Here is a 24,605-nt window from a genome sequence, read left to right on the forward strand (position 1 = left end):
GTAAACCAACATTTCATTTCCATGGATGGATTTCACATAATGAGAGAGAAAAGCTGTTTGAAAAGTGCAAATGAATTCTTCCTTTTCTTCCTTTCCACGTAACAGTTCAGCAATCCCAGCAGCACCTGATAGTCATGAACCACAAACAGAGGAGGGAATGAGTTAATGGAAACATCCCCGCCTCCAGAGTCCTGAGCTTTGGTTTGAATACATTTTTAGTTTCTTTCTTTCTGGGATGAGTAGGAACTGATAAGTTTGAAAGCTCAGCCTTAATTTTAAACAGGAAATACTTGGACCAAACAAGATGTCCTAAAATCTCCAGAAGATCCTGTTAGAGCTGAAAATCCTGCCCTGGATCAGTTTTACAGCAGATATTTGTCTGAGTGTTGTCAGTCACTGAGAGAGGGATGGGGACTCATTTTGATGACGGACCACAAGGACTGGTGAAGGACAAGCATCAGCAATATTTAAACCCAAAAAGTCTGAATTTATTGGAAATGTTCCTTTAAATTAAATTAAACATTAATTCACTAAAATTTCACAGAAATTACCTAGAATCTCACATTTGAAATATCTCGTTAGAAGAACCCCAAGTCTTATTTTCTTGGAATAATCCTCAAAAGTTTCAGTGAAATGTTGTCATTAGCCTAAATATTCAGATAAAAATCTTCCCAATAATTCTTTTTAAATTCCTTTAAAAATCTCAGGGTACATGTGGAGCTACTCGCAAAGCATTTTGGGAACCTGATGCAGGATGAGGCCAGGGGGTGTTGGCATTTAAAACACATTTTCCTCCTCTAGTATGAGAAATTCATCCACAGAAATGGAACACTGGTGTGTTGTTCAGCACCTACACCTCAGGGCAGGGGTGTCAAACTCAAGGCCCGGGGGCCAAATCCGGCCCATGGTACAGTCAAACCTGGCCAACCAGATCAGATTATATTTTTATTATCACTGGCCCAGTAGAAAGAGCTGTGGAAATTTCCTCCAGTATAAAAAAGCAAACTTGAAATTTGTTTTCATTTGACATTTTCAATTTTGCATCTCACAATTATGACTTTAAGTTATGGAATTCACCTTCTATTTCATATTGTGACCTTTACATCTCATAATTTTGACTTTTTATCTTTTTTTGACCCTTTAGATTTAAAATGTGAAATTTTAAGTCATGTTTTGACCTTTTAAACTCATAATTTTGAAACTGATCTCATATTTCAACCTTTAAAACTCATGATTTTGAATTTCAGTGCAGTTTGACTTTTTAGATTCACATTTTTAAATTTTAAGTCATATTTTGAGTTTTTAAACTCATGATTTTGTAATTTTCCTCATATTTTGAACATTAAAAATCACGTTATCAACTTTTTATCTCATATTTGTCCTTTTAAAAACATTATTTTTACTTTAAATTTCATTTTGAACTTTTAAACTTATAAATTTGACTTTTAATCTCACATTTTGATCTTTTAAACCTTTTAGATTCACAATTTTAAATTCCAAGTCACATTTTAACCTTTTAACTTTCTGATTTGAAATTTAAAGGTACATTTTGACATTTCAAACTTGTGATTTTGAATTTATCTGATATCTGACCTTTTAAACTCATGATTTTGGTATTCATCTCATACTATGATCGTGTAAACACCTGATTTAAATTTTAAGTAACATTTTGATCCTTCAAATTTATGACTGATATTTATCTCATATTTTGACCATTAAAATCGTGTTATCAACTTTCTATCTCATATATTTACCTTCTAAAAACATTATTTTGACTTTCAATTTCATGTTTTGAACCTTTAAACTCATACAGTTGAATGTTTTAATCTCAAAATCATTTATCAAAAGGGCTGAGTTTCACATTATGGTTAAACCCTGACCCTGTTAGGCCCTCAGGTTAGACCTGAATCCAGAATCCAGCCCCTGCTGTGACTGAGTTCGACACCCCTGCCTTAAGGAGTTCAGTTTTTAAAGAAAAGACTCTTTAATTCCAAAAACATCGCAGCAACAGAGGCAACGCTCTGCCAGATCTCTGCTTGGACGGATTCAGTGCGGCCATACTGTAATGATGATGATGATGATGATGATGATGATGCAAGAATGGGAAGTGAATGAAGAGGCGTAGGAGTAGGAACAGTTAGGCTCCATCTCATTGTGCCCCCTAACCATCAAATCTGACGTACTCATCCTTCGCTGTGTGAGCTACCACGGGTGAGTAGTTAGGAAGTTAAAAGGTTTGTGTTTCCTAGACTGGATGTGAAGTTTCATAGACAATTCTGTGGTTTTCAGCCAAAAAAAGTTTTTTTTTTCTTCCCTCTGAGGCCCTCTGACCAACTGATGACTTTTGGCCTGTGCCAAATAATTGGATGTAATTTGGATGTAATATTCTATGTGAATGTGATGAGATTTATAGTTGGCAGTCTGCACATTGTGATGTATTTGGAAACTAACTGGATGCTCTGTACGTTATAGTTTCTGTTTCCAGTTTGAGTCGATTTGCTCTAACAGGACTGACATGTTTGGGTATCAGCCTCAGATGAACAGTGGCCTACTATCTTGAGCAGAGCAGCAAGGAGCGGTACTTCTGGCACGTGTTTGAGACAGACCAGAGCGCCTGCTGTAGAATTGCAAAGTAACCTCAGAATTCCACCTACTCTGTCAGTGCAGCCGTCTGCACTAAAAGCACAATCCAGAGAAAATCTCCAGTCTGCAGTCAATCTTTCCAGTTCCACTGGTCCATCTCCTGTGGGAGTGAGGAGCACTACCCCGCTCTGCTTTGCTCATGATGTATGTTGCACACTACAAGATAATTTAGCCAGTTTTCAGCCTGATTTCACCTTCCTGACCAAAGTCAACAAAAGCCTGATTATCGGAAGGTTCTAAAAATATCATTACAATTTTGCCTTATGTGCAGTACGTTGAGAGGGATCTGCCCAGAAGACGGTTGGAGCCACTCTGATCTGAGATCATAGACATTAAACATGTTTTATATTTCTGATCATAAATTCTGTAGCGTAGTGGGAACACCAAAAACACTGAGCAGGATTGTTACCTGGAATTGAATGGTAAGAAAACAGGATGAAGGAAGCACAACAGAAACACTATGGCGACAAATAGTAAACAGGAAGCATCAAGCATCAAGATGGGCTTAATCAAATGGAGCTTAATCAAAACTGCTTTTACAAAGGATGTATCAGGAACCTGAGATGTAGCCTCAGTTAGCTTGTTTGTTCTAAAGACCATGTGAGATTTAAGGTTTGAGAGGGTAGACTGGTTGTTAGTTTATGGTGTGCCGTGTTGGTCATCTCGATGTGGACCGCACACTTCAAGAGGAAAACTGTTAAATCTGTCATCATACACGTGTTGGCACTATCACTTCAAAACAGTTGGTTACAAAATTAAGTTTCTTTTAGTGTGTGCTAGGCTAAAGTAGCAGGCATTATCAAGCCAGAGCTAAATATATTCATCACATGCAAAAAAAAGTCTTTGCTAAGAAAATGTTATGAATGTATTTTCCATTGCTTGTCTGTAATAATTAAATGCTCTTATTTTATTAGGCTAACTAGTGAGTAGAATTACCTTATTTTACACAGCACTTCATCATAGATATGAGTCTGAAAGTTAAGCTTTCCTTTTAATTCTGGGACAATATTAAATATACTCTAAATATATTATGTTGAATATTTAAATCTAACTACAGGTAAGATAATCTGATTAATCTGATTAAGGTATCTTTATCAGCTGCTGTCTGATTTTTTTATCTACAACTATCTTCACTGCTGTCACAGTCAGCAGGCAGCAGCATACACCACAGTTATGGGGGCTTATATGGCTGTCCCCACAAACCAGCCATAGGATTCGTCTACTGGGGAACAGCGGGAGTCATAATCATTCCCATAAATGTACCAACAATAAATTAAAGGATAAACTCTTTACATTTATAACAGTCATTATGGTCATCACTCTGTCCAGCAGGGGGCTTCACCTCTGGTCCTGGCTGTGAACAAGGTGCGTGGGAGTAACATGGCAGAGCACTTAGCATCTCTCAGGAGGCATGTCTGAGGAGCAGTGTGGGGGCTGGGCTCCACTGACTGTGGGGGTGGTGATGTGGCTGAGGGGAGCAGTCACAGGAGCAGGGATGGGACGACTTCACCAAAACACCACCTGAGTCCAGGGGGTACTCCAAGATGGTAGCCGGTGCAGCCAAGGCATACTGGTGGTCATAAGGTGTTGTGTAGATCCAGCCAGACTCAGGCCCCGCCCCAGGCATCAGAGCAGCTGGGTAAGGCGTCCCATTGGGCAGGATAGTCTGGATCTGACGAATCAGGGGCATCAGAGTAGGGCCTGTGGGGGCGGGGGCACGCAGGCCAGTGGATGGAGCCATGACAGAGGTAGGACCAGAGAGCATACGAGGAGTCTGAGGAGATGCTGCAAGACAGAGGGCGAGGGAGGCTGAGGAGAAAACAGGGAGAGAGGGGAGGAGGGTCAGCAGTTAAAGAAGAAGGAGGAGGGATTGTTGTGTGTTTATAGTATGAAGCTATCAAATGAAACTATTATGCTTGCAAAACTATTTGCTAATGCATACAAAGACTAGAAAAATTGTGTTACTACAGATCTGCAAACGTGTGCACAAATCTGCAAAAGTGTGCACAAATCTGCAAATGTGTGTACAAATCTGCAAACATGCACAGGCCTGTAAATGTGTGCGCAAATCTGCAAATGTATGCAGCACTCCACAAATGTGTTTAGATTTGCAAATGTGTGCACAAATCATTAAATGTGTGCACATATCTGCAAATGTGTGCACAAATCCATAAATGTCTGCACAAATCTGCAAATGTGTGCACAAATCCATAAATGTGTGCACAAATCCATAAATGTCTTCACAATACTGCAAATGTGTGCACAAATCCATAAATGTCTTCACAATACTGCAAATGTGTGCACAAATCCATAAATGTGTGCACAAATCCATAAATGTCTGCACATATCTGCAAATGTGTGCACAAATCCATAAATGTGTGCACATATCTGCAAATGTGTGCACAAATCCATAAATGTGTGCACATATCTGCAAATGTGTGCACAAATCTGCAAATATATGCAGCAATCCACAAATGTGTTTAGATTTGCAAATGTGTGTACAAATCCATAAATGTGTGCACATATCTGCAGATGTGTGCACAAATTCATAAATGTGTGCACAAATCCATAAATATGTGCACATATCTGCAAATGTGTGCACAAATTCATAAATGTGTGCACAAATCCATAACTGTGTGCACAAATCCATAAATGTGTGCACATATCTGCAAATGTGTGCACAAATCTGCAGATATATGCAGCAATCCACAAATGTGTTTAGATTTGCAAATGTGTATACAAATCCATAAATGTGTGCACATATCTGCAAATGTGTGCACAAATCCATAAATGTGTGCACAAATCCATAAATGTGTGCACAAATCTGCAAATGTGTGCACAAATCCATAAATGTGTGCACAAATTCATAACTGTGTGCACGTATCTGCAAATGTGTTCACAAATCCATAAGTGTGTGCACATATCTGCAAATGTGTGCACGAATCTGCAAATGTGTGCACATTTCTGCAAAGGTGTGCACATATCTGCAAAAGTGTGTATAGATCTACAAATGTGTAGAACAATTTGTAATTTTGGACTAACCTGTACTTTCAAACACACCATTAGTAAACTTACGCTGGATGGCGCTGGACCAAAAATCCATCCACTATGAAAGTAACTGGTAGTTTACAGATAGCCACATTAGCTTGTTACTCTAAAGTCAGATTTTATTACACATGATTTGGATTTTTGAGAGTTGAGACCAGGCTGAGACTCTGGGGGTCAGTGAACAGAATCTTTTAGTGTGTGCTGTGTCAATCCTCTTGTTCTACATCACAAACTATCAGAATAAATGGTAAAACCAGGGATTAATCGTTGCCATGTTTGTTCTTCCACACACTGAAAAAAAAAAAAAAAATTTCGATTTTAAAAATTGTAAGTCTATGTGTGCAGCAGGCTTTAGGTATGATGAATAACCGTACAGAGTGGAAAGACAACAGAAGAGGAAGTGTCTGAAATACAAGGATGTGTAAACAAAAATGAATAAATAAAAACACAGGACACATGACTGGCTGTCTCTTACAGGGTTTGATGTTGGCGTCTCTGTACGTCCCATTCAGGATGGCTAACTCCATCAGTTGTATCTTCTTAAGGCTGTCCTCCCCTTCTGCCTGAAATCCACAGAAAAAACTGAACTTCTTTTACTGAAGTTTACTACAGGATTTCTCATCTACGGAATAATCTGGAGGTATTTTTATAGGAGTATTTTCATTAAAACTCTTGGTTATATAACAGCTGAAAAGTAAGCTATTAAGACTGAAATTAAAAATACATGATCAGTAAATATGTGGCATTAACATGGTTTCTATACAGCAGAGCATTGTTGTTACTTCTTAAGAAGCCTCATATGAGTTTATGGTTAAATGGTTATTCCCCTGGCTGTCCTGTTACTCAGTCAGTCGGAATGAATGGAGTCATCAGTGACAAGATGGGTGACAATGTCAGCGACAGCAGGCTCAGAGTGCGTCTGTGAATGGATGTTTTTCTACAAGGCCAATGATCAAAATTAAAATACTCTCCACATGGTTTACATAGTTAAAGTAACTTGTGTTTAAATATTTGATGATAGCCTGTTAGTAAAAGGTCCATGTTCAGTTGGTTTAAGCCTCTCTGTGAACCACTCACTGGATATAGAAAGGACTTTGCGGCTCCAACTTTTTCTCTGTTAAATGAAGTTAAGGCCAAAATAGTCCTGGGATAAGCTGACACACCGGATAGACTGTTTTATTTTTATAGTATTGATATATGAAACAGTCTGTCTGGAAAACCTCCAACATAAGCCTTTGGGAAGGGCAGGACTTTACAAAATATCACAGAAGGTGACTGGATGAATGTTCTGTCTGTCACATTTGTGACGGGCCAATCAGAGTGATGAGACAAAATAAGGTAGCAGACATGTACGGCTCCAGTGCTAAGCTGACTTAAGCCTGATTTATGCTTCATCTTCCAGTCACAGAAACGAGGTGGAGCAGGTGTGTTTGGAGTTGGAGCTCATAGTTGAAGCGCAGGCGACAGGGAAGACGTTTCCAGAGGTGGTCTGTACGACCACTAAACGAGTCGAGGCTGAGAACGGCTGCAACTGCCAGAAATGGCGTTTTGAGCGGACCAATCACAGCCCTTGCGGCCCGCGTCGCCGTGAGGCATAGTTAGGATTTTTTGGAGGTGCGCGTCAGGCTACGGCGTATGGGTCCGCATCGACGCAGAAGGCTACGTGTAGCTACGCTGTCAATGCGATGCAGAAGCAAAAATCAGGCTTCATACAGGCTAACGCTACCACGCTGTTTGAAGAGGGGGGCGTGACATTCCAGGGCCCATCCCATCCCCATCAGCAAAAATATCTCTGCTAAGAGAAACTTTCAGTTTGGCCCCTTTCTTTGTTTAAAAGAAATGTGTCCAAGGTCTGACTACACTGCCACCATGACTATACATACCGACTCCCATTTTAGGGCGTCTGCCCCTCTCAGCCGCGGTAATTTCCCCGCAGTAATGCAGTCAGAGTGCAGACCAGTGGGTCATTTACTGGCAGGGATACTGATCTCTTGGAGTTACATCATTCCCCCTCCTAGCATCATGTGTCCCAAACAAAAATCTTAGTCATGGCTAAATGATATTACGCTGCCAGGTGAGAGAGCAGGAAAGCAGAATGCTGATGGAGGAAAGAGAATGAACAGATAAAGTTAGATGGTGATAGATCAGGTGACTAACAGCAGGAACCAGCAGCTTGTTGACCTCCTCCACGCCTCGTTTGAGTTTGACTTCAGCACGATTCTGTGCATCATCCACTGTGATGAGGACATGAAGGTCCTCATTCAGATGCTCCCAGTTCGGCTTCCCTCGATTCTGCTCTTCCTACACAGAGACGGTTAGAGAAAAGGCAGACAGGAAGAGAAAGGTAGAGGAGGACACACATGATAGGTGGAGACTGAGACCCTGTGTGCACCATGCATTAACACCCTGGCTGGGTATAAAGTGGTGACCCTTGATGCTAGGAGTGATCGCATCTCAGTGCATACTGAAGACGATTTGGCATCAAATAGCTCCGACTAACAGGGTTGGTCTGTGATGCCTTCATCTACATTAGTTTGGTGGTTTAACGTACCGGCATGATTCAAAGGCTGCACCGTCAACCAATAAGCAGAAAGGATGGCTTTGGCTTTATTTGTTTTATTTTTTATCGTAAAGGATGTTACGGACATAGCTAGTTGCTAATTCACCCCATTCATTTAGCATACAGGGGAACCTAGATACAAGCTAAGAGTCTTTTAACAGCTTTTCTCCCTCATTCTTTCATAAACATGCATCTAAAGTAACTGTGTTTCTGGATCATCTTAGAATAAAGTGACTCCTTACTTCAAGCCAACAAGTGACCAAGAAGGGGGAAAGGACGTAAATAAGCGACGGAAAGAAGGAGACTCTGACGTCTCGGCCGGTATAAGATTGCGTGTGACGGATGTTAATGCCAGATGTAAACAGGGCCAAAGAGTTCCAAACAGTGGTAGATCATTTTTGCTTCAAGAAGAAGAGAAAGAAAGAAGAACAAGCAGGGGCAAGGAATGTCTAAACTTCTAAATCTTTGTCACAGCCACATGAACACAGCAGATAGATCATATTACACTGATCATAAATGTGTTGCACTTTGATATTAGAGTAACAGAAAACAAACTAATCTGTTAAACTTCAGCAGCATTTTCTAACAGGAAAATCTGTAAAGCCTCTCAAAGAGCAGTTTTTAAAGTTACAGCTGCAGAGAAAAGCACAACAGTGAAGGCTACAGAGAGTGTTTTGTGAGTCTTACCTTCTTCCTGTCTCTCATGGAGCCCCTCCCTCTCACCATGATCTTACATCCTGTGTCCGTCTCAAGCTGCTTTGCAGTCAGACCCCGAGGACCCAGAATCCTCCCTACAAAGTTAAACTGAAAGAGAGGTAGAGGTCACACTTTGTAAAAACACCAGCAGACCAAGCTGAAAACTCCTACTTCCAATTAAACTGCCTTCTCCCTGCAGTATCAATCATAGACACAGCCATCACGTCCTCCCTCCTGCCTGCTCCATGCAGTCTCTCTCTCTGATCCCTTTATTCATGCCGACTGCCCTCATCGCCCTTCTTTCAACCTAACATGCCGCTCCTCTCTGACTCCTCCTGGCTTACCTGAAACACTTATGCTTACTTTCAAAACTGCGTAATTTCTGCAGAGTTGATGAGATTTATCCTAGACCTAGTTGCTTGTTTTGATGAAATTAAAAATGCCAGATTGTTTCACAAATCCACTGAATGAGATTTATCACATCCAGCTAGACAAGAGCCGACTGAAAGTGTTTAAGAAGGGCAGAACATAAAAAAACTTCAGAGGGTGGTCTGAAAAACTTTCTGTCTCGTACATTACAGGCCAGTCAGAGCGACATGCACAGCTCGCTGCAGTAGCTGCTATGTTTGCTAACTATAGATAGTGAAACAAACATACTGAAGCTTGTCAAAAGAAGAGCAGCTTTTCCTCCAAGAAAAGCTTTCAGTGTGGTTCTTTGCTGTTTTCTAAATAAACTGATGCTGGTTAGTTGTGATAAAACTGTAGCTTTGGCTACATCCAAGCTAATCACTCCACCAACATTACATACCAGCCCTACCTCAGCAGGGACTTTCTCAAACTAACGCTGAAGCCACTGAGAGAAGAGCAAAAACAAGAAAAGTATTCAGTGCTGTTCTGTGCTCTTCTTTGAATAAATAAATCTGGTCTTGTTCTGATAAAACTGTGGCTACGCTAAAGCTACAGCGGCAGCAGCCATCACTGGCTTGTAACACGACTAAAGGCCTGCAGCTACCGCCTGGTTCTCTTCAATAAAACTGAATGGCCAGATCCATTAACAGACCTGGAACAAATGTTTCAGGTTGGAGCTTTGCTTTGCAAGATGGATCTGCCTGATGACAGACACTGTATCTGGCCAATCAATGACCAAATTGGATGATCTCATCATTCAGTGGTTTAATTTTCATTTTTTGCATCAGGGTTTATTTTGGCAGTCATTTAAAACAGATGAAAAAACTGATTAGGTTTATACAGTATTAACTTGTCAAAGATACATTTTACTCTGGTTTAAGTCAATAAAAACTAATGACATTTGGTCTAAACTTGTGAACGCACCCAGAATAGGGACACCCTGGAGCCAGACCTGGGGAGTAGCATGACGGCGAGCGTCTGCTGGCAGGAAACTCAACCTACCTGACAGCTTGTGCTCTCTCTGCCAAACTTCTGCACACAGAACCAATCATCTCTGCTTGCTCTTTCACTTTTTCATTAATTTTGACAGACAGATTTTTCACACAGAAAAGAAATGTCACCAGTTTTTGAATGTCAACATTTTTCATCTTCTAACTCGACTCATAACAGTCTACCATCACCCCTTCACAGCAGCATTAACCGCACTCACATCAGGATGCTCCTTCGTGGGGACGTACAGTTTCTCCTGCAGGTGAACGTTTGGACCCACGGCCTCTGGTAGATTGTTAATCTTCCCAGAAACGCTCAGAGTGTCGATGTACATGTCTTTCCTCACACGGCTGATCTCTAGGACACACCACAGAATTACAGCTTACACGTCACATGTGTTTGCACACAGCTTTTTAAAACACAACTTTTAATGTACATAAATAATCACACATTAGTGGTTTCTGCCGTAGGTCAGACATTGATCTGTGATTTGCAGTATGTAGATTTTCAAAGAGCTGATCTAAAACATTGATAATGAAGCAAATATGCCACGTAGTTAACAGTGTCACTGACATCTCAGGAGCTTCCTGTAAACAAACTTCAAGGCTCAATGAGTGTGCTTCTTTACATTATTATACTTCAATAATCAGAACCAGGACTTAACCAGAATTTGCTACCTGAATAAATAAGATGAAAACATGATACTGTGGCCTCTACACACTTTTACTCTGTTGTCTGATGGCTGCAGACTACCTGCACACGCCTCCCAAAACAGGAAGTATGAAGAAATGTTAATGCTAATATTATGATTCATGGATCGTGGAACTGTTAGGGTTAGGACGGTCCTGGCACAACCCACTTTTGAATTAAAAAAAAAAAAACACTCACAAAAAACAAGTTGGGATGGAAACTGTTTACATTTCAGCTTGTCTGAGCAGCAGTATTGGTGAGAAGAGATGTTGTTTTACATTTTCACATTACAAAATCAACATCAAGAGCTCCAAAATCAGACGCAGTTAAAATAACCAGCTTGTAAAATAAAAAATAAGATTATGCTTGTCCCTCTTTGTGGTGTACGCAGGGGAAAAACATCAATCTCTGATACTAGAACTAGTTGGCTATAAATTATAAATTCCTCCTGCAGAGTGAAACGAGAGAGAGACGGCGTGCTGATATCAATAATAGGGAATAAAGAAACATCACTGTGCACGGTGGAGGAGTTCAAATACAATCTGCCCCGGTCCAAATGTAACTCAGGCTAAATTGGATGGCTTTGTAAGCCCTTACAGCTTTATACTGTTTTATACTGTATACTTTATACTGAGGCCTTTTTTTTTTTTTGAGAGACATGGTTCACATCAGGTGCTTCTTGTGAAGAGTTACCTCAAAAAGTTTAAGTGTTTAAATCACAATAGCTCAGATCACTTCAGGAGTGCTAACTCCTGACTCCAGTTAGCTCTTTTAGAGTCATTAGCCTAAAGGTTCACTTACACTACATTGCCAAAAGTATTCACTCACCCATCCAAATAATGGAAATCATGTGTTCCAGTCACTTCCATGTCCACAGGTGTATAAACTCAAGCACCTAGACATGCAGACTGTTTCTACAAACATTTGTGAAAGAATGGCTCGCTCTCAGGAGCTCTGTGAATTCCACCGTGGTACTGTGATAGGATGCCACCTGTGCAACAAGTCCAGTGGTGAAATTTCCTGGCTCCTAAATATTCCACAGTTAGCTGTCAGTGGTAGCATAACAAAGTGAAAGCCATTGGGAACGACAGCAACTCAGCCACCAAGTGATAGACCGCCTAAAATGACGGAGCAGGGTCAGCAGATGCTGAGGTCGCCAACTTTCTGAAGAGTCAATGGCTACAGACCTCCAAACTTCATGTGGCCTTCAGATTAGCTCAAGAACAGTGGTAGAGAGCCTCATGGAATGGGTTTCCATGGCCGAGCAGCTGCATCCAAGCCATACATCACCAAGTGCAATGCAAAGCGTGGGATGCAGTGGTGTAAAGCACGCCGCCACTGGACTCTAGAGCAGTGGAGACGTGTTCTCTGGAATGACGAATCATGCTTCTCCATCTGGCAATCTGATGGACGAGTCTGGGTTTGGTGGTTGCCAGGAGAACGGTACTTGTCTGACTGCATTGTGCTAAGTGTAGAGTTTGGTGGAGGGGGGATTATGGTGTGGGCTTGTTTTTCAGGAGCTGGGCTTGGCCCCTTAGTTCCAGTCAAAGGAACTCTGAGTGCTTCAGCATACCAAGAGATTTTGGACAATTCCATGCTCCCAACTTTGTGGAAACAGTTTGGGGATGGCCCCTTCCTGTTCCAACATGACTGTACACCAGTGCACAAAGCAAGGTCCATAAAGACATGGATGAGAGAGTTTGGTGTGGATCAACTTGACTGGCCTGTACAGAGTCCTGACCTCAACCCCATAGAACACCTTTGAGATGAACTAGAGTGGAGACTGAGAGCCAGGCCTTCTCGTCCAACATCAGTGTGTGACCTCACAAATGTGCTTCTGGAAGAATGGTCAAAAATTCCCATAAACACACTCCTAAACCTTGTGGAAATCCTTCCCAGAAGAGTTGAAGCTGTTATAGCTGCAAAGGGTGGACCGACGTCATATTAAACGCTATGGATTAAGAATGGGATGTCACTTAAGTTCATATGTGAGTCAAGGCAGGTGAGTGAATACTTTTGGCATTATAGTGTACTTTTTTTGTAAATGTTTAATGGCTGTGTTCAATAAAGACACGTAATATTATAATTATTTTTGTAGTATTAGATTAAGCACAATGTATTTGTCTATACTTGTTACTAAGAAGCAGATCAGATCACGTTTGATGACCAATTAATGCAGAAAAGCAAATCATCTCAAAGGGTTCACATACTTTTTCCTGCCATTGTAAGTCCAGCCTTGGCAAAGAAATGAGAAAAATCAGCGTGACCACAGAGACAGAAACAAGAAACAGCATCCTTTAACTCAAACACTTTTTCTCTTGATCAGAATATCCTGCTAACAGACTGTGGAGTAAAGCAATGACAGCTGCACTCTTCTCCCTGCTGCACAAGACCAACAGCATGTCATGTCGGACACATCATGACATCACACAGCCAGGAAAGAGACGGATACTTCAGGACCATGGACAGCGACCGTGGCGTTTTAAGTCCTGCACCAGAAATCTGCAAAATTGTTCATAAATAAAACTTCTGAACTGGAACAACAGTCACTTATTTAAAAAGAGTCTGAATTTACCTGTAAATATAAAAACAGCCATTATGCAGAATTAAAGCACATAATGATCACTGATTAAATAATTACTGATTAAGCAACAGTTCTGGTTTTTAGAAATCACTGAAAGCAGCAGCGCTAGAATAAAATAAGTCAGTATGACAGCCTCACAGATGAAACTTCCCCTTTGATGATCATGTTACTAGAATCTAAAGCCCAGCACTGGTTTGAATTGTAATTCTTGCAGTTATGTCTCTCACAAGCCCCTGTTTTCTGTTCCAAATTGATCTCTCATATATTTCTTCCTTTAAAGACAAACCTCAAATTTTCTTCAACATTAAATGCCACTGATATAAATTTGCTGCTTTGTCCTTAATTGGGAGACAGTGGGCGGAAGTACTCACAAAGTCAAGGATAACAAACACCCCACCACTAAGAGGAGAGATGTGATTGGTCCATTTTACTGTCATTCACATTCATCCCCTCATAAATGTAGTTCCAGGCTGATACGTCAACAGTGGTGCCCCCTGAACTTGGAACTCCTACTCTGACTCTCTGAGCGTCTTCTACCCCGGGTGACCAACTCATAGTATCTGGACCACATTCAACTCCAGTGTGATGTCATCCCAAACTCTGAAACCCAACTGCTGGAGTAAATGGACAGCAGCATTACACAGGAATAAGCAGCGCTGTAGTGGTGCCTGCAGGAGTGCATGTACCCTTAATTTTTGCACCACATTTTTAAGCGACCCATCCAGGAAGTATTTATGGACGGTGTTAGACTGCTCTTGGATTTCAAGTACAACTAAAAACAGGCCTTCTGCATTTGTTGATGATACCGAAATTCTCCTGCTTGACCTCAAGTCGTAATGATTACTAAGGAATTATAAAGAAAGTGTTGCCATGAGTTAGATTTGCATCAATGAATCAACAAAGACAATGATGAGGACTAGCCAGTTTTGAGGTAAAGTAAAGCGAGTTCTTCTCCATCCTATAGTAGGAAATAATGCAGCATACTATTGAATGTTGTGCATCAGTGAGAATTTAGAAATGGGTACACTCTAAGGCAGTGTTTCCCAACCATTTGTCCTTGGAGCCCTCCCTACATGTACCCAAGAAAAGTGGAGCACCCCCAGGACCCCCCCAAGAGAAGAAAAAGTGGCACACTGACGCCAAAAATCAACATAGCTTTGAATCGTTTCACTGATAAAACTCTGAAAAGGCCTATGCATGTTTTTTTAATCAGATATTTTTTATGCACTACTTAATAACTGCTTTGTCATTGTTTTAGTCAATGTTTGCAAATATAATTTCGGCAGCCTCAGAGCAGACAAAGCCTCTCGCCCATCCTAGACCCCAGAATGGGAACCAATGCCCTCAGGAGTGTGTATACTCCGTATGTCTGTGTCTACCCCGCACTACACCACTGGGCAAGAATGTGGCGAGGGATTTTGGGCCTTCAGAAAGAATATTATGCAGGGCTCCCCTTAACCGGCTAGCCAAGCAACAAATGTGTCATTTTTACAAATATCTACATATTTAGATGTTTTTTTGAACAGTAATTTCCAGATTTATGAGCAATATTTTCACCATGGTTAAATAAAATGTATTTTCATTGTTTCACAGCGCTGGACTGTAGCGTTTGGACATTTTTGGGGAAGGAGCAGGGACCCCCCCAGTATTTTATTTCACTCTGTTTGATACAAATTTCAGTCTGTTGACCAATGAATTTAGATGCTTTTGATTCAACAATTACTCAGAAAAAACTAAACAAAAACACACTTTTCATTGCAGGCTTTCAAAGGGGCCCCTCCCTACTGTGGGCCCAGGTAATCAGTACCCTCTTCCCCCAGTGTTACGCCCATGCCGCTGGGAACAAGTAAGGACAACAGGGTCTGGCTGCAGCCCTCGAGCAAACCTCTACGCTAAGGCGTTCGGCTGGAGACCTCTACGGTGGGACGAAACCTCTTTGCTGGGGCATGACGTCTACGCTTGGGTGTGAAGCGTGTTAGCTGTTGTTAGCATGACCTAGCTGTTGTTAGCATGACTGCAACACTGTGCTTATAACACATTAGCATAGCCGCCTACACTGGGGCTTGCCCTAGCATAGGGTCGGGCAATATACATCACGCCCCAGCGGGGAGGTCCGCCGGCTCGAGCAATATACGTCACGCCCCAGCCGAGAGGTTTCGCCCCAGCGTAGAGGTTTCACCCCAGCGTAGAGGTCTCCAACCGAACGCCCCAGCGTAGAGGTTTGCCCGAGGGCTGCAGCCAGATGCCTCTCAGTAAGGAGGGTATTCATGCGGAGTGAGAAGGAAGCGAGGAATGACGTCACACCTGAGCTAAACACGTTCCAGAAACTTTGAGTTGGTGACTGAAGTTGTTCCGAGTTTTAAAGTTCAGGGTGGATTCCGAGATCCGAGATTAACTGTAACGCACCATTACTTTATTTTGTAGAGGGCACAATCACAGAGCTGAATGTAAGCCATTGTCCTGCCTAGCAACAGCAGGGATGAATTATTCTGACTGGATAAGTGACTGTTCTCCTTCATTTAACCCTTTTAGGCATCCCTTTAAACGACTACACACATCTATCCTTAAAGGTAGAATATCCGACATTTTACACTTAAATGTAATAAAAATCAAACATATGCTATGTAAATGTTTTTCTGAGTACAGTATCAACACACTGAACTAAAACTTCGGTACCCTGTAGTTTTGTTTATATGGGATGTTTATAACTCTGTCCGGACCGGATTGGGGCAGTGACCTTCTCCTCTGGCACACGCCCCTCTCCTCCTAGAAGCACCCCCAGGGGCAGCAGTGCTGCTGCAGGTAAATGTTTCAGCCAAACAGCTGAGAGGAGTGTAAATGGCAGACTCCAGTCCGAAGCGGCCGACCGAAGGCCTGCCACCGGCTTCCCCTCCACCTAAAAAGCCTCGACATTTATCTAGGAAACCCTCTGACAAAACTAGAAAACTAGAGTTAATATCAGACTTGCTTTTCTTGGTGGCGAGCCCTACGCGATGCTGAAAAGCTCTCACATGACTCAGAATTGGCTTTGCTTCTCGTGGATGCATAAGTAGGGTACATCTTTTCATTCATCGTGCACATTGTCTCAACGTTTATCCAGTGTTGATTTATTGACACAGCAATATTCTTATGGTTGGACATTTAAGCTGAGTGTGATAGCACGGCTGAAATAAATGTGGGGTAAAATGAATGGAAGCTAGGTGTGCTAATGTTAGCCTGCTGCTAATAAATGGAGGCTGCAGACGGAGGTAGCTCTACTCAAATCAGGTAGTGTCTCAAAATATGTTTATCTCAAATCACCCAAGTCTTGTCTGAAGCTGATGTTTTCATGTTTAATTGATGCTATAACATAACCAGCCAGGATAAGAAGAGCTCGTGAAATGGTTTACTGCAGCTGAAAAAAGACATTAGCAGTAAAGGTTGCCTTAAACGTTACATATAAACTTGTATATGATCGGTGTTTAGGATCAACAGAAGCTAAAGTGGCTAAAGGGGGAGGCTTCAAAGTGGCAGAGGTGTGTCAAAAACTCCTCTTTGTTTACATTTTCAAGGCTTTGCTCTCCTACGACACCTAGTGGAAAAAAAATCGCATCGTCTACCTTTAAGGGACATTTTCTGCACATCTTTAAATGCTAAAATTCATGATTTTTTTTTTTTTTTTTTTTTTGTTAACACTTCCAGTTCTGATCATGACATAGCAAATCTTCAGTCATTGTCATGATTTTATATGTTTTAACTCTTTAAATGCCAGTTTGTTCAATTTTCAACTCGGCAGAATGAGATATTTTCCATATTAAAAATGCTAAGTGATTTTTTTTATTATTATCAAATATGGTCACAAGTCATCAGTTACCACCAACATCAAATTTTATGCATTTTCATTTTTTGTGCAGTGTATAGAAATTGGTGGAAACCATGCAAAAGATGGACCCCTAGGAAACATTTTGACCCCTACTTTACACCATGTTCCACATTATTATGAAAATGACGTTTTTCTGTGATTTTCTAAATATCAATGCAAATGACAGTCATAATATTTTTCAAGTCATCAACAGTTAGTATAATTCAAATGTTTTTGAACACACTTCATAATGATAACTTTTTTTTTTTTTTTAAATAAAAACCTCAAAATGCACTTTTCCACATGTTCCACATTATTAAGCAGGCCACAGGTTTCAGCAATATGGGAAAGAAAAAGGATCTCTGCTGCTGAAAAGTGTCAAATAGTGTAATGCCTTGGACAAGGAATGAAAACATTCGATATTTCAGGAAAAATTAAGCATGATCATCGTACTTTGAAGAAATCTGTGGCTGATTCAGAGCACAGACGGGTTTGTGCAGATAAAGACATAATGAGGAAGGTTTCTGACGGACAAATCCATCAGATTAAGAGAGCAGATGCTAAAATGTCATTACAAAGCAGCAAACAGGTATTTGAAGCTGCTGGTGCCTCTGGAGTCCCACCAGCCTCAAGGTGTAGGATCCTCCAGAGGCTTGCAGTCATGCATAAACCTACTATTCAGCCCCCCCTAACCAATGCTCACAAGCAGAAACGGTTGCAGTGGGCCCAGAAATACATGAAGACTCATTTTCAAGCAGTCTTGTTTACTGATGAGTGCCATGCAACCCTGGATGGTCCAGATGGAGGAGTAGTGGATGGTTGGTGGATGGCCACCATGTCCCAGTGAGGCCGGGACGTCAGCAAGGAGGGGGTGCAGTCATGTTTGGGCCGGAATCATGAGGAGAGAGCTGATAGGCCCCTTTAGGGTCCCTGAAGGTGTGAAAATGACCTCGGCAAAGTATATAGAGTTTCTGACTGACCACTTTCTTCCATGGTACAAAAAGAGAATCGTGCCTTCTGTAGCAAAAATTTCATCAAGCATGACAATGCACCATCTCATGCTGCAAAGAATCCCTCTGTGTCATTGGCTGCTATGGGCATAAAAGGAGAGAAACTCATGGTGTGGCCCCCATCCTCCCCTGACCTCAATCCTACTGAGGACCTTTGGAGCATCTTCAAGCTAAAGATCTATGAGGGTGGGAGGCAGTTCACATCAAAACAGCAGCTCTGGGAGGATATTCTGACATCCTGCAAAAACAATTCAAGCAGAAACTCTCCAAAAACTCACAAGTTCAATGGATGCAAGAATAGTGAAGGTGATATCAAAGAAGGGCTCCTATGTTAACATGGACCTTGGCCTGTTAAGATGTTTTTGATTGAAATAGCTTTGATTTCAGTAAATATGACCCCCTGATGCTGCAATTTCTACAAATGACCATTTTCAGTTCTTTACAACCTATAAAATGTTTTAAAAAGCTGTTGTGCTTAATAATGTGGAACAGTGCATTTTGAGGTTTTTATTTTTAAAAAAATAATTTTTGTCATTATGAAGTTTGTTCAAAAGCATTTGAATTATGCTCTAATGGCTGATGACTTGAAAAATATTCTGACTGTCATTTGCATTAATATTTAGGAAAATCAGAGAAAAATATCATTTGCATAATAATGTGGAATGCAGTGTATATGGTTAGACTGATAATTTTTTTTCCAGTTTTCCAGTTTTTTTTCCCCTCCAGTTCTAATCGTGGCATCATTTGAAATACCTGATACTCTAAACTTTTGACTTCCTGTTTGGAGATTTCTGATCAGTGGGTATTGATGTGGTTTGGCAGCACTGACACTGAACACAGACCGGCAGCATATCCCCAACAAAGCACATTGGAGTGGCGCTCCAGAGATGCAATTTCTCATATCTAACATGCTAATCCCAAGTTTATATTCATATCAACACCCACAGACATTTTTAATTAATTTCTTTCTGCTTTAGAGCAATAAAAAAATCATACTGTAAGTGTGTCTTTTAAGTGCCCTACGGATACATGCTTGGCTAAGGTCCCCCTTCAAAATTGCATCACAAATAATGGCGGTGATACATGGTATTGCAAATTTGCAATCAAAATAGCAATCAGTGGTGTGTGTGTGTGTGTGTGTGGGGGGGGGGGGGGGTCCCGCCTTCGTGGCCCAACTGTTGAAAAACACGCGCTAAAGTGCCCTCTTGGGAGCCTAAATGTGTGCTAAAGTGCCCTTCTGGTTGGCAAAACACACTAAACTGCCCTCCTGGGTGTAGAAAACACTAAACTCCAGAAGACCATTAGGACCAAGAAATACTATGAAACATTGCTGCAATGACTTTTATGTTGGGCCCTTTTTTGATCTATATTGAGCCAGAACTATATCTCACAGGACCAGTTTGGATTATCTGGTGCTAATATGGTGTTAAAATGCACTAGAATACAGGAAATGGCATCTACTTTTTTAAAAATGGTGATTCAAGAATTTCAAAACAGAATGCAATGAATGTGTGGAGGGTGATTGTTCAATAACGAAGTGGAAAAAATAAAATGCGATTTGAAGACTTTAAAAATACTATTTAACAATGACGTTGTCCCTCCCAGAGGGCCCAGGACTGGTGGTTCCCTGTGTGAAGTTTGAGGTGTTATTCCAGTGGTACTCAACACGTGGCTCTAGAGCCACATGTGGCTTTGTCGTGATGATTTGTGGCTCTTTTGTGTTCTATTTTGAAATATTATTCCTTTGAAAAAGGAAACTTTGATGTCAGAAACTATCCATTGCAAGTCACTTCAACAGTTTGTTTCCCACACCTTATACTGTAGGCTTTAATTGTCAAACTTAGTTGTCAACCATTTATTTTTAGTCTGCATATTTCCTTTTGCTTTTAGCCCATTTTTGCCACTTCTCTTTGCCACTTTTAACCAGTTTTTGCCATTTACAATTTTTTTGCTACCATTTGGTTATTTTTGCCACTTTTTTTGACTTTTTTTTGGGGGGGGGGCATTTTTGTGCCTTTATTTGATAGAGAAGGATAGTGGATTGGGTCAGAAACAGGGACGACTCTGGGGATAGACATGTGGCGACAGGCCTCAGGCCAGATTCGAACCCGGGCCTTCCGTGTACATGAGGCGCGTCCTAACCACTCAGCCACCTGCGTCCCCTTTTTTTTTGACATTTTGCCAGTCTTTGCTGCTTTTTTACCCATTTTCCCACCTATAACTAATTTTTTTCACTTCTAACCCATGATTGCCTCTTTCTGCCCTTTATGATAACTTTTTCTCCCCATTTTTGCCAATTTACAAACAGTTTTTGCCCCTGTTCACCCCTTTTTGCCACTTTTATCCTGATTACTGCTATTTGCAGTTTTTGCCCCGTCCCGGCCTTTTTTTTTTTTTTTTTGCCACTTTTTGCCCACTTTGGCTGCCTTTTGCCACTAAATGTTACTTTTTGACAGTTTTCCACTCTTGCTGATTTTTGGCCCTTTTGAGTCACTTCTCAATCATTTTGTGCAACGTTTTTGACACTTTTTGACCATTTTATGCCACCTCTAACTCTTTTTTTGTCACTTCTGACCCATTTTTTGCCACTTTTCCCTTTTTTCCTCCTCATTTTTGCCCATTCTCACCCAGTTTTTGGCCATTTTATGCCTATTTTTCCCCTTTTTGCCCACTTTTGCCACTTTTAACTTATTTTTATTGCCACTTTAACCCATTTTTCACCACTAAAATTGTGGCTCTTGCAAAAGGATATTTCAGCAGTTTGGCTCTTTGTTGGAGCAGAGTTGAGTTTAGTATAATAAAGAATGAAGTCTCTCAGCTCAGACAGACTTATGACTGAATTCAAACATTTAATTTGTCTGCTAACTGTGCTTTCTGTAAAAATGTATCAACAGCAGTGCTACCATCGTGTTCGGCTCCATTTCCTCTTTTCTATTTATTTATTTATTTATTTATTTTTATGCAGGGGGGCTGGGCCCTTGTAGGTCTGACTCCTTTCCTCAGTTGACATTATAGATGCTGTAACTAAAATGTTACAATACTGCACAATAAAATGTTCACCCTCCCAACAACCAGTGAATTATTCTTAGATGTAATACAAAGTCTACACTTTTACTGGGAAAGTCAATGAAGGTAAGGATTAAAAAACAAACAATGACTAGCAAAGCACTCGGAGAGCACAGACCTCAGCCATTAGCCCTATCTCCAAATAGTGAAAAATCCTTTCAAAAATTTCTGGATCCGTCCCCATGTGCCCCCCACCATGGCATTCGTTGATTACTCCCTTCCCGGTGGCGTGGAAACACCATGAGGCAAAGCAGTGGCTTTGCTTTGCTACAGGAAGTCATGGCAGAGGGTGAATATTCCTCTATTCCTCCCAGCATTGTGAGTATTCTTGCTACAATTCGCTGTCTTTCTCTCTGTTACGCTCCGACTCGTCTCCTCGACTGGGTGTGCGTCTTTCAAACTCTATAAACTCCAAAACTTTGAATGGAAACACAGCCAAAATGATTCTGGGATTGAAGTTACTCATGTCCGCCATCTTCTGGTGTAAAGTGGTAACAGCGCAGAGCTCTGCCATAAGCCCTGTCTCCCAATAGTAAAGAATCCTTTAAAAAATTCCTGGATCCAGACGGTGATCCGGATCACTCCCAAAATCTAATCAGGTCTTCCTTATGCCATTTCTGACATTTCCTGAAAATTTCATCAAAATCCGTCAACAACTTTTTGAGTTATGTTGCTAACAATCGTACAAACAGACCCGATCATATAACCTCCTTGGCAGAGGTAAAAATACACAATAGTTCTATAGAGCGATGATACAATGAAAAGTATAAAAAAAAGGATGCAAATCAATTAGAAGTCTCTAAAATTCATCATAGAAGTCCTTATTGTAAAGTACTTAAAGTACTTTTTTGTACCTGAGCATAAACATCACGTTTGCCTCAAATCAGCATCTGTACTTTAAAAAAAATAAAAGTAGGCTACAGACATAAAACTTCACTTTGTTGCCCACTTTAACTGAAGAGTGCTCAGTCACCCACAGTTTCTTAAAGACAACTGCATGTATTTACTTGTTTCCTGTAAAGACAGACACACACAGACAGACACACAGACAGACACACCCCCACACACACCGACAGACACACACACACAGACACACAGACAGGCCTATAAACAGAGAGCTCAGGTCTCACCCTCGTCCAGGAGTCTCTCCAGGTGCTGAAAGATCCCACAGATATTTGGCAGACTGTTCATGAGCTTCTTGTCATTCATCAGCTGCATCAGGTAATCTGGACCAGGTTTAGTTTTGTCCTGCCCCTCCATCTCCTCCACCATGGTCCAACAATAAAACACACACAATAAGGCCCTGATCACTGAGGGCCTCCTGTTTGGGTACAGAGCATGAAGAGAAATCTAGAGCTGATCCCAGAGCTGTTCTCTGACTCCTGTTGTTTTAATTCCACAAGTTCAAAAGCACAGACGTCCAAACTGACTCCTGGGGGTAGAACCATCCGGATCAGAGGAGAATCTGACAGAACTACAGCTTTTGTCCCTTCTGCTGCTCCAATGGTCCCCCGACTCTCCGGAGCCCCACACTGCTCCGTTTCTGTTCCTCTGGTCTCTAATTCAGTCTGTCACAGCGACAAACTCACACTGAGACGGATGGTTGGTGTGTGGGGACGGGAGAAGGGGGAGCCTAAACAACAATACAGCATTAACAATGAAAGATCTGTCTAAGGGTAAAGCTTCAAATCAGACAAACAAATGTAGATTGTCTCAGTGTCCACAGCTGTTAACGAATAAAGTTTTCTTTGAATGAACTACAGTGAAATTTTCTGACGTCTGTTACGGCACGTTAAAAATTAAAGGCTCAAATACAGAAAACTCATCTACATCTTTCTTTTCTATATTCTAGTTCATCCGTTTCTATGGCTACAGAGACAAACAGGTATGAATGTTCTCCTCCTTCAGTGTCACCAACCAGCCTAACAGGTGTTGAAGTTGGACTGTGGCAGGATCCAGTGAGAGCCACAGGGACAACATGAAACCTCCACACCAAAGAGCCGTGTCCTTCCAATCAGGGATCTGAACAAAGAACCTTCGAGCTGTGAGGCCAAAGCGCCTACCACTTCACCACCGTGCAGCAAATACTTCACTTGTTTGTAACCTTCCAAAGCCAGGTCGGACAGAGACAGACTCCATGGGTGTGTTCTTTACCTCGATTAGTAACGGCACGGGGTCAAGGAAAGGTGTGAGCGGGGATAGGAGAAGAGATCCACCGTGAAAGGGGAATCTGACTGCTCTTACACAGCAGATGTTACTGAGGTGACCAGGGGCGTAGCTAGAAAATTTTGGCACTGTGAAAGACAATTACCCATTGCCCCCCCCTTAGCCAGACAGCCAAGCAAAGAATGTTGCATTGTTTTACAAATATCAGCTTAATTCAAATTATTTTTAACTATAATTATCCTGCATTGAGCAATATTTTTACTGTTGTTAGATTAACCCCTTAACACCTGTTGTCACAAATTTGATACACACTTTTATGATACCTCTATCTAATCAATATGCTCAATAATTTACTCAAAAAAACTTATGAATACAATCTGATAAATGATAAAAATGCCCTCAAGTGGATTATCAGTTACCGAAAACACCTAATGAATGAAATGAGATATATAAATGTTACATTTTATGGAAATTTGGGGTTTTTTTTTATTTTAGTACAAAGTTAAATGAACATTTCAGTTCCAAAAAATTAGAATTGTCTGGCTATTATTTGTGTTTTCAGGCTTTAAAGGGTTAAATTGAATTGTACTCTTTCCTTCACATACATTTATGTGTTTATTAGTGTCGTCTAGCTCTCTAGTACTGCTTTCTTCTCCTTCATCATTCCCATCTCAGTCGCTGCTTTCTTTTTCTCTATCATCATCATCTTACTCTTTATCGCTGCTTTCTGCTCCTCCCCCATCCTTCCTCGCTTCTCTCCTCCAGGCTCTGCTCTCCCATGTGGTGGTAGGGTTGGAGAGTCTTTTGAAGGGAGGAGTAGGGGTTCTCCAGATTTTTAGTTTACTCTTGATAAAAAAATCTCTTTAGTGGCTTTTGGTTAAAAATGACAATAATTTCTTAGAA

The 24,605-nt window shown here is 41.1% G+C and overlaps 1 protein-coding gene across 3 annotated transcripts; it reads right to left on the bottom strand.

Moving 5' to 3' along the window:
• Nucleotides 1-1,543: 1,543 nt before the first annotated feature.
• Nucleotides 1,544-23,098, bottom strand: LOC121510683 (protein quaking-B-like). Of its 3 annotated transcripts, none has more exons than XM_041788844.1 (6): nt 22,667-23,098; nt 10,566-10,702; nt 8,939-9,055; nt 7,849-7,992; nt 6,167-6,254; nt 1,544-4,452 (listed from the first exon to the last, which is right to left on the bottom strand). In XM_041788844.1, exons 1-6 carry the CDS (start codon nt 22,806-22,808, stop codon nt 4,046-4,048), a joined length of 1,035 nt encoding a protein of 344 aa, XP_041644778.1. In that variant the 5' UTR covers nt 22,809-23,098; the 3' UTR covers nt 1,544-4,045. The 3 variants fall into 3 exon arrangements, with proteins under 3 accessions (XP_041644778.1, XP_041644780.1, XP_041644779.1); XM_041788846.1 differs by having other exon boundaries at nt 10,566-10,695; nt 22,667-22,801; XM_041788845.1 differs by lacking the exon at nt 7,849-7,992.
• Between the last annotated feature and the right edge of the window lie 1,507 nt (nt 23,099-24,605).

This window comes from Cheilinus undulatus, linkage group 6 (assembly GCF_018320785.1).
Source record: "Cheilinus undulatus linkage group 6, ASM1832078v1, whole genome shotgun sequence".
NCBI lineage: Eukaryota > Metazoa > Chordata > Actinopteri > Labriformes > Labridae > Cheilinus > Cheilinus undulatus.